Source organism: Phaethon lepturus, unplaced genomic scaffold (genome assembly GCF_000687285.1).
Source record: "Phaethon lepturus isolate BGI_N335 unplaced genomic scaffold, ASM68728v1 scaffold35104, whole genome shotgun sequence".
NCBI classification, from domain to species: Eukaryota; Metazoa; Chordata; class Aves; order Phaethontiformes; family Phaethontidae; genus Phaethon; species Phaethon lepturus.
The window spans coordinates 488-11,796 of record NW_010536180.1 but is presented as its reverse complement, the minus strand read 5'-3'; the positions used below and the strand labels follow the sequence as shown (position 1 = coordinate 11,796).

Genomic DNA, 11,309 nt, shown 5'->3' with positions numbered 1-11,309 from the left:
TTGTGTTTATTTGATATAGAATTGTAAAAACTGCATTTATTTATACAGAGACATTTATAATACTTATTTTACAAATGTTCTTATATTCTGAATAAATTTCTAATGCTCTTTCTTTGCCTCGCGGGTTGCTTTACCATACCTTGTCGTCTAATTGTTGAATGGGTCTTCTTAAAGGTAACGTAGACTTTTGCCAAGATAAGTTATTGAGGGAGATGGTATGACACCGTTAGGAAAGTTAGTTACCATGATAGGGACATGAAAAGCTGGTAAGAACTCACCAGAGATCTGATCACAGGTGTTAGCCAAGCTCAAGAACATTAGTACTTGCCACAAACCCTCTACAGCTTCAGTGAACATTTCATAGAAATTGAAGGGCACATATGAAACTGTTTCCACACATCCAGTTCTTTTAATAAAAAGTCATATAGACCCCCAAAAAAAAAATTTTTTTAAGTCACTATTTCAGAAATACTTTAAAAGCACTGTTTGAAGTTCACATACTTGCTTTCTGCAGTACATCTAACACCTTCTAAAAAAATTTTTGCTTTCGGTTGTGTTCGATGGGCCCCTCATCCACCTTTATCATTTACTTCAAAAAATAATACTTCTTTTCCTGTCACTATATGTGTAATCAGTGCTGCTGACTGGCTTAAGGCAACATTTAAACATTCTACAGTGAAAGAATAACCTGTACCAGCAGCACAGGCTTTGCATTTCACACTGATCAGCAATGCTTATATTCATACTTCAGTAAGTTTATACATAAGGTTCATTTTAGACAAAAATTACAGTATAGAAGAAAGTGTCAATTTGGTCATAGCCTCTTAAGTGGTGTGCTTCAGGTTCTGAATCAGTGACTAACAAAATCACAACCAACAGTACAACAGATATTGCAGGTAGTTAAAAATTTTATTTACTAAAATTGAAGAGTTGGCTAATGCAAACTTTCTTCAAGATAACACAATGGAAATTGAATAAGATCTGTAACTTTACATGGTTTTAACCCTACTAGCTCTACGTACTTTCTACTTAATTAGCACCGATATGCCACTTACTTAACATACCAGTGAGGAAAACAGATCAAGTTCTTGAGCTTTAAACAAACAGGAGGAAGACATAACCCTTCATGCATGAGCCATATAACAAAACACTGGCTTCCTATTTTCTGCGAGGCATGCAATACTGCATGGAAAAGTGTTACCTTTGGGCAGCAATACCTGAGTCAGCCTGGGTCCTGGAACATGTACAGCAATCTAGCATTATGCCAAAATTAACGAACAAAACCCTGTAGTCTTCCGTGGAGTCGTGTTTTGCTTTTTAATGTTAAAGTGCCTTGCAAACCCAGCTAAACCGCTCCTCAGGGCTGAAGTACAGCTTCCATGTACTGCAGTGCCATGCACACATAGTAAAGTTACTTAAGGATCCTGTTTTAAGTATAGGCTTGAGAAGTATTTGCTGAGAGCTCTTAATCATGCAGTTTTGCATACTTTTCCTGCATAACAAAAAACACATATGCAACCAGTAAGATATAAATGGATCATCTTCCTAGTTTATCAATTTTGCTTAAACATGCTTAAAAGAATTTGCAAAGTAAGCTTTTCTTACAGTGGGAAGTATGTTGCAGGGAACTGAGTTTGCAGGATCTATATTCTTAAAAAACCATAAATGCCTTGTTTTAAAATGGTTAATGCTTCATGAGCTGTAATCATTTTCTTCAAGGCACTGAACTGTAACCCATAATGGAAACTAGAAGCTAATTCTTCTGAACAACAATATAAATGCTTAACAATGACAAAATACTCAGTGTTTTCAGTAAATTTCATAGTGGACCTATTCAAATCTCAGCATTCTGTACCCTGTGAAGTTTTGATAATTACTTAAAAGCAAGCTGTCTTCTTTTTTTCCCTGCAAGTATCAAAAGAGGAGTTGAAGACACTTTTCCTTCCTTCCCAGAAGTATCACAGAGCTGAGAACAATTCAGATACAGGTTTCTGTAAAGCTGAATGTATACAGTAAGTTAAGTCTAGCTTAACCTAACGTTTTCAATGAAAAAACAAGTTAAAACCTCAGCATTTAATTTTAAATGTACTACTACTAATCCAGAATACTACTTCTTGTATGATCTTGTGTATGTCCAAGGTAATTGCTACATACGTTGTTTTCCTTGTAAGTTCACAATCTAGTTGAAACAGTGAAATGCGCATGGAGCACAAATCCTACTGCATCTATCAGTGCTTATGTACAGGATTAAGAACAGTGCAAATACTAGCATTTAGCCTACTTTCAGTCTTGAACTACACTATTGCTATAAAGGCATAAAACCAAAAACCTATTATGCAAGAGTAGTGACATTTCCAAGCCTAACACTGTAAAAGCACCTTCAGTTAGTTTGTAGAAATTTACCATATCTTAAATAATTTTGGTTGCTTTAAAAGCTGAAATACTGTAATAAAAAAAAAAATCTGAAATTATGAATTCATGTATAAGCACCAATTATTTAACATTTGCAGTGCAAGACTTCGTTCCTATAAATAAACTGATTTTAAATCAACAGCCAAGAGAGGCTATTCTACCAGATCTCAATAATCTTGAGCTTCTTAACACATTTGAAGTATAACCTCCTAATTTAAAAGATGAAGGCACCTCACTTTACCTCAAAAAAACTCTGTTGCTCAGAATATTTAAAAAACAGATAGCTGAGGATTCAACAGCCCACTGACCCAACAACTGGACAGCCAGTGACCCATGGAACAGCAGTGCCATCCTGCACCACAGGGTATTACAGCTTGGATTCTTAATGTAGACTCTTGCTCTTCACACCAGAATGACACGAGTGCTGCTATAAACTGCAAATCAACAAAAGCAACTCTACTACAGTAAGTAAAATTTGGAAAAAATAATTTCTTATCTGAAATTACAATCCAAGAGCAAGTCTGTTAGGAATAGCCAGATCCAAAGCCTGCCTTGTTTTTAAAAGGAACTGTTACATTTACAACAGCCACAGGTAGGTGAAGGAAGAACACAGTAAGTATTGTTCTCAAACCACCAAATTAAATCAGGAGGGTTGGCGCACAGCACAGAAGCCTGTAAGAGTGACTAGGCCCAAAATTTTACTAGAAACTATTTATGCAAGTTTGGTCTGAAGAATTTACATTTCGTTAAAAAAATACTTTGATTGTGCAATAAATAAAGCTATTTTCCCTCTTCTTCCCAGTACCACTGTTTCCAGACTTCAAACTATATAAGACACAGCTTCTTTCAAAAGCATGCATGCACATCAAGTTGAAATTAATAGCATTTCAGTACAGAACATACATCATTCAATTAGGCAGATAAGTCTTCAGTCCGAATTCAAAGTTTAGTGCATTCTGTGAAGGAGAGATGCTAAAAATCTCACACTAAATCAGGGAGTTTATGTAGTACTAGAAACTGCAAACCAGTACTAGGTTCCCAAGATGCACACATTTGTAGGTTTTTTGTTCAATGTTTGTTTATTCCAAGTTCATTACTTTGAAGAGCACTGAATGACTCTTCAGCACGTTCATCAACGGAATAACCCCTTAAAGGCATGCATTCTCAAATTGAGTAATGTTTGTTTTTCAAGTATCTTGACATCAGCTTGAGTCTGACATGCAAACAGTTACTTCTTTCTCTGTGTCTAGCTCCCATAAAACTCATGGAACTAAAGTCTGTATCTCACTTGTTATTTCTTCACTATTTTACAGAAGATAACGTAAACTGTACTGCTAAACTTAGAAATATACTTAATTATAAAAAGATGGTGAAATAAGAACATAAACTATAGTAAACAACTCAAAATGTTCACAGTGCAGGGCATGATGGAACCCATAAGGCAGATCACATGCCACCACACTTAATTTGTTTTAGAAACCTTACTGAAAAAGCAGAAAGCAATGCTACTACAAGAATCAGTACCCTTATACAAAGAAGTAAGTTATTGCATATTTATCACATTTATTTGCAACTCACATTAAGGCTAGATTTACTAAAATCATGACATATGTATAAGCCCCGCTTTGGGTTGCTTAATGTAGCAACCAATTTCTCTTCCACTGAACCAACCTTTCACTAAGAAGAAAAAAATGACCCAGTGAATATGGAGGGAAGCCAGCATCTCCTACTCATAGGACACACTTGCTTCGTTCTAAAGACTTTCTCTGTCTGGGACATGATTTCCCAAACATTGACAAAAGCTCCAAGTTCTGTTATCAACAGAACTTTCATCAATATCCCCCTTATTTCACAGAGCATTAGATGAAATACAACTATAATTTATCTGAAAAGTCAACTTGCTTATTAAAGATTTCCACAGCCTAATATTTAATCATGCCTTAGGAGAACCTTGTTAACTCCACAGGCAGTAGCAGCCTCAGGATACGAATACAAACTTCTGCCTCACCATGAGTAAAGGCACTTTTGCTGGGAAATCAACTACTTGCACTAAAGAAGAAACTAAAGATTAGTTTTCACCTGAAGCTGAATAAGATAACCTCCTCCAGCATTATCCCACTTTCTCAATTACCATTCTTCACCATTTACTGTTTTGAATGGCCTTTGGATATCTTTTTTTTTTTTTTTTTATCTTTTTTTTTTTTTCCCCCCCCTCCCCCCCCTAAAACCAAAGTGAGACAAAGCTAGATTGAGCTATTTCACAATTTGGTCTTGAAAGACAACTCCCTCAGAACTCTTGTCCTCCAGAAGGAGGAAATGCTGCAGTCTGTTTTTCCTATGGACTAATACAGGTGTCCAGCATTCCAATCACCAAGATTATTACAGCATCCCCAATTTGAGTCCCAGAAGACCTGGTGCCAGGCAGGCAAATACACCAGGAGATAGTTCTAAAGCTACTTCTGAGGAAAAGCTCTAGGTAACATCAGGTAGGGTAGATGAAGTAGGGTGGTTGAAGGAAGACCAGGATTTTGGTTTTGGATATGAGTTGCATAAAGACTCAGTGCGTAAGCATACACTGTGATGAGACAAGGGCGTAGTTCATGCAACCTATCAATTTACCAATTACCTTTTATTTTAGAGAGAAGTCCATTTTTAAATGTGGGACAGCTACCGCAAGCTGCTGCAACATATTATTTCAGTGCATTTCTCTCAACTGCAAAGCACATGTTCAAAACCCCTGAACTTGAATCATAAAGAAATTTAACAGTTCATCACCTCAACTCTTGCTGGATGTTTGTTCTTCCCCCACCCCCCCGTCTTTGATATTTTTACTTAGCATTGTAGCTGACAACGACTGAGGCTACATCATTTAAATGCTAACTGCAAGTGCAATTCGATACTACTGGATATATACAGAAGCATACACTACACAAGAGATCCGAGGACAACAGCACAGAATACAATACTGGACACCCTTAGAATAGTTATTGCAAGCCTGATTAAGCCATTTAGTGTCACACAATGACTCTATTATCCATGCACCTGCCTTCCTCCTCAGCAAGATCTACAGAGGCTTATTTACATTCAGTATAAATTCTACACAAGTAACCTCTCACAAAGTTTCAGCTTTTCTTTTTGAAAGCAGCTGCAAGTGGCATAACAGAAAACTTTGCAACTTCTTCTTACCCAGCTGGGGACAGTGCATAAGAGTTGAAGCTCAACACTTTGAATGGCTAAGTTCTACCCAGTTAGCATATCCTTACTGAAAACAGAGGCAGAGCAGGTAAAAGTACAAGAAGTCAACATGCTATAGATTTGACTCCAAGTACTACTGATCACCAGCCAACAGAAACTATCAGTGTGAAGGAGGAAAGGTATTTTGGGCAAGGAACCAGGACAAAGAAAGGATGACAGGCTGAGGCTAGGTTTGAAATGTGCAACTTGGGTTTCAAAATCACTAGGGCTGAGGAGCCCTCCAAGAATCTGCTTCATTGCCACTGCCATAATATTGCAATGTACTACACAATAATGACTAACAAATCCAATAACTTACATTAGAGCAGTTAAACTTTAGCAAGATGGTATAATCCTATAGTGAAAAAAAGTTAATGACATTCTATAAAACACACAGCAAGTTAAAAAAAAAAAAAACACAAAAAACAAAAAAAGAATGCCCTCTAATGCACAGCTAGGAACAAGTGAACTGAACACTGGAAAGGTACTTTTGTGGACAAAGGCTATACTGCATTTAAAGTGCAACACTTGACTATGCCACTCCTATACTGCAAAGAGAACAAACCCTTCCAAACCACCAGTCAGTCCCTGCATTGCATTTAAAAAACAAACAAACAAAACAAAAAAACTCCTGAGAAAGAGTAAGGCTGGATAAGAAACCCCCTCAATTGCAACAGGCAAGTCTGATTTTTGTTCCTATTAAGTTTGCTGTCAGAGGTCAAAACTTTTCATTATGGCATCATGGTCAAACTTGAAACTCAAGAAAGCTCTTGATGAGAAAGCAAATTTGTAATGGCCATTGCATGCCACAGAATGTCCCTCTACATGTTCTGGCAGTGGATCTTCACTGGAGCAACACATCTCACATGCTGCATCTGCTTAAAGAGAAGAAAAACATGTAACAACTTTTAAAGAATTATCAGCAAGAGTATCAATAACAATACAAAGCATACCTCAAATATACAGTCAATATTTATGACAAAATCTGTATGTCTGGTCATAAACAGAAGGTAACTCAAACAGCCATATTTACAAGTCATCTAGTGGGGCTAGAACAAATCTTAAAAGTCACAGCAGTATGGGGACACTTTCAATAGCCAGTTTTACCCATAGGTACTGTTTTGCATATCGTTTCTTAATAAGGAGGAAAGCAATATGGCCCTGTTTTCTAAGCAGTAAGAAAAGATCTGTGTGCACTCTCCAGAGTACTCTAATATCAACTGCAGCTTATTACTAGCAGGACAGAAAGCCCTGAAACAACACTCAATTACCAGCTTTGTTTGAATCAGATGCTATTTTCCTAAACCAACTTTCAGTTACTTTTTACTCAGCCATCTGGTATAATCTGACAGTCTTAATAATTAAGGAGAAGAATTGCAAAACCAATGTGAAGCAGCACATAAAGTTAGGCAAATCGAAAAAACAAACAAAACAATTCAGACTGCCTTAGAGAAATACAGTTTTGTTATATTTGGTAGGTTAGCATACAAGGAAAAAAACCCTCAACCATCATTATTCAGGTGCCTTCAGCCTGTAATGCATGACAATGCATGAAAATTCAGACTGTACTTGCCTGTTTCAAAGTTATCTTGAAGTCTTCTTGGATTAAGCCTTTTTTCACATTTCTGTTTAAGAGAATGACCATACATTACACACTTCATAAAGAAACAGCACTCTATTTCTTAGGGGTATAGCTTAAGCATCAGCTAAAAGGCATGCTGGTTATATTTGCTTTGACAGACCTCCTGATGTGTGAATTATCTTACTTACAACTCGGCATGAATTCTGTCATGTTGCTTTTATCTAGTAAGCATGCTTCAAGTCCACAAGTCTTTCAGAAGCATGCAACCTTTTAACAGTCAAACCATTTTTAAAATGCAGGCTTTTAGGGAAAAATTTTGAGTGCTTTCTAAACATTTTAAGCTGGAAAAATCTTGCATATGATAGTGTGGAATCAAAGTTGCATATGCATAAACCTGTTCTTCAGTCAGCTTGTCCCAAAAAGCAAGGGCTTCCCCTTGAAATACATTCAACTGTATTTGCAAACAGGCTGCTACTGCCAGTTAAATTAGCATACATTAGAGACACAAACTTGGAACTCTACAGGGAAGAGTTAAGTTTTAGCCCCAGGTATGCTGCTGTTAAGTATGCAAATACAGAGAAAAGTATAGCCCTTTGCACTCTATGAGAATTAAGGGTTCTCTGGCCTCCAAACTGTATTAGAAAATTATCACTGGGACATGAAATATTTAAACTTCAAAAGACTGACAATCATGAAAATGCAAATGAAACACCATAGAAGTATTCAGCAAAGCCTGTAAAGAGCGTAACAAAGTAGCTGTGGAGCATTAACAGCTCCACTTGTTTCCATTAAAATCCTACAGATTCCAGTTACAGGTTATAGAACGAGAATTGATGGTTTCTACACTTCTACATGAAAAACAGACAGAAGGTAGTAACCACAAGCCAGAAGGGGAAGAATCTAGCTTACAGCCAGTAAACAAGAAAAACTAAAGCCTGTTCAAGCCAGCTGAGCTGCACGGAGAACTGAGGCTCACAGCTGTACAAAAGCCAACAATGTAGAGTTGGAGAGCCATAAAGAACAAGGGGGTGGGGTGAAAAAATCGAAAAGCACTATATTAAAGTAAGAGAGAGATCTCAGTGAGCCTTCTCCCAGCCAGCAGAACTGTGAGGACAAAGACAATTAGTTACTGCAATGAAAAGGTAACAAACCAATAATGTCACACTGGAATTTACAAACTGCTGTAGTTCTACTGTATGACAAAAATATTATATGAGATTCTGGTGTTCAAGTCAAGTCTGCATCACAACATTTTTGCTAGAGGGAAATGATAAGCAATATGCATTACCACTTTGTATCTAGTTGCTGCATAACAAAACTCCATGCTTACAATAAAACATCATACAAGACATGTACTACACTGACTTCTTATGACCACATTACAGTAGGCTATTACCTGACGGGAACCTGGAAAGCTGCAGGACTGTCTACTGAAGCAGCTGACAAATTTTGAACTGCTAAAGTAAGACCTACTTCCAAAATGCAAATTTTGAAGTTTAGTATGCTTGTCTATAGATGTATATGCATACAAGGTAAGAAATGTCCTATTTCTACAAATTCATACCAAGTATTATGATCATTATACTTCTGATAGACAGGCACTCTGCTTGCTCTCAGCAGGACATGGGCCTGGACATTTGTTAAGCATTACTGGAACCTGTTAATGAAACAGCCACTGCATGTTTCTTACCAAGGTATGGTTTTGCTTAACTGGTTGACTGTGGCCTCCATTTGTTCGCTTCTTTTGGCTGGAAGTGTCTTGATGCTGCTTTCTGCCATTGCTCCTCAAGCTCTGACTCTGCTATTAAGTCCAAAAGGTAGTAAAGAAAAGAGCTTAAATGGCAGCGTTGAACATCATTGCACTGAAACGTCATACTTATTAGTTAAAACATACATATTAGTTAAAACTTTCCTCCAAATAACCTCAAAACATGTAAACAGTATCTTTTGTAGGCAAACTGAAGCACACTGAAATTAACCAAACATAGCAAGTATTTTCTTTCCAGGGAGGAACACTTATGAACAAAGACATCTGTTTTAAATAGCCCAGATGCATATGCTGCCTAAGAAATAACCTACCTTTATTTTCAAAGCTTCAGACACCTCAGGATAATTACATGGCTTCTGTGGCTGTTTTGGCTTCACTGACTGCTCTCCTGCAAAGCCATCTGTAAACACCTGCTGACTACAGCGAAGTTTGGATCTAGTACAGGAAAACACAGTTTACAACACAACTTCAAATGTATTGATATGAGAAGAGAAACACAAAAGAATTTTCTGCTTTTTGAGAACAACCTGGAAGACAAGCTTAAGTGACCTAGTGTGGAAACGGTAATAACACTCACTGCGTTCACCCGATTCATGCCTGCTGGATGTTCTGCACAGAGAGCAGCCTAGGTCCATGCTAGCATTTGTCCTGTTGTTGTCAGTGTTGGTGCTGACCCAACTTGCATTACTGCAGCATAGCCTTTCCTTGGGACTACAGGTTTTAAAGTTCGCTCTACTGCTTTTAGCTCGGATGAATCAAAAGCCAGCAGCACTTGTTCCCCTACAGACCCCCACAGGTTTTATCTAGCTAGCTACTTCTGATAGTGCTTCACAGTCCTACTTTAGAGAGTTCTATTTTTCCTCTGTGGAAGTACCAAAAGCATTGAACTTGAAGCACTGGAAGTTTTATTCTTGTTTTAGCTTCTGCTTTTTGGATTCCCATAGACAGGACTGAAGAAGTTACTTCAGTTCTGACATGTGAGAATTTACCAAAAAAGTGTATCATGACATTAAGTTAACTTCTCATCCTATTTACAGTCCTATGAGGTATGCCTGCAATTTTATTTTTTTATTAACCCATTCTATTTACTGGAACACTCGGAGAAAGAGAAAGGACAAGCAGCTTTGTGTGACCAACGTTTTACAGAAAGGATATAGAAGTGTTAAACTGACCTGGTTCTTACCTAGCTTTTTCCAAGTTGGGCTTAGAGGGTGTGCTCCCTGTAGATGAAAATCCATTGTCGCTTTCTGAGGAATCACCATTCCTTCGGGAAATCCATTCCCTCAATGGTCTGTGAGCAAGGAGAAGCGCAACAAGATCTACTTACTAAAACAAATCTAAAGAAATCAAACTTGTCTGAAAGGCATTGGCCTATCACTTGCCTCATCTCAAACATACCTGATGAAGGGAATTGCCATAAAAAATTTGTTAGGTGCCAAACCCAGCTTAGACTTTGGGGTCATGTCATTTCTGTGGCATGGTAATTTGTTAATGGAAAACCACTCAATATTCTAGAAAAACAAGAAATAAAAACAAGTTAGCCTTACAGAATGTTACAAATTTGTATCAACCACAATTATTTCCCTTAATTAAAAAATTACAATAGAAGACTTTAATTAACAAACTGCAACAGAGTTTTTCACAAAAGCTTAATTAACAATGGGTTTATTCTTCTGACTGCAACTACAGAGTAACAGATGGTATAGGACATACTCATTGCAAGATATGGCACCTAAAATATGAAAAGTATTATCCAGGAACTAAATTCTGAATACGGGTTTCAAAAACCAACCAAACCACTGCACACTGAATGCCATAAATAAAGGGAGAGGCTTTCAATAACTTTCAAAGTCACTACTAATCTTGGATTGTTATTTAAAATGCCATCAAAACTAGATCACCAACACTAGTTCAAAATTATCAGAAAGAAGGGGATTTAGGTTGCAGAATAAGTTTCAGGTTTTGTTATAAAAGAAAAAAACATGGGTAAAGGATAGGATTTGTGTTATAATTCATACATTATAGTTTTAACTATTAAAAGTGCATACTTTGCAGAATGGGGAATTAAATCAGGAATTCTGAATATACACAGAGTAGAACCCACATGAGCTTTTCTATTGCAGAACCTAGCTCCAAAACCCCAGGTCCAGATGACATCATAGAATCATAGAATCCTTGGGATGGAAGGGACCTTTAGAGATCATCTAGTGCAATCCCCCTGCAGCGAGCAGGGACATCTTCAACTAGATCAGGTTGCTTAGAGCCCCGTCCAACCTGACCTGGAATGTTTCCAGGGACGGGACATCTACCACA

At 37.4% G+C, this 11,309-nt stretch overlaps 1 protein-coding gene across 1 annotated transcript; it reads right to left on the bottom strand.

The window, feature by feature from the left end:
• Window positions 1–6,357: 6,357 nt before the first annotated feature.
• Window positions 6,358–10,507, bottom strand: LOC104620018 (m7GpppN-mRNA hydrolase-like; the record flags this gene model as incomplete). Its single annotated transcript, XM_010286093.1, has 6 exons — window positions 6,358–6,521; window positions 7,220–7,271; window positions 8,919–9,026; window positions 9,308–9,431; window positions 10,180–10,287; window positions 10,395–10,507. Coding segments are annotated over 6 exons (669 nt in total), but the record flags the coding sequence as incomplete, so codon positions are not given.
• Window positions 10,508–11,309: the final 802 nt, after the last annotated feature.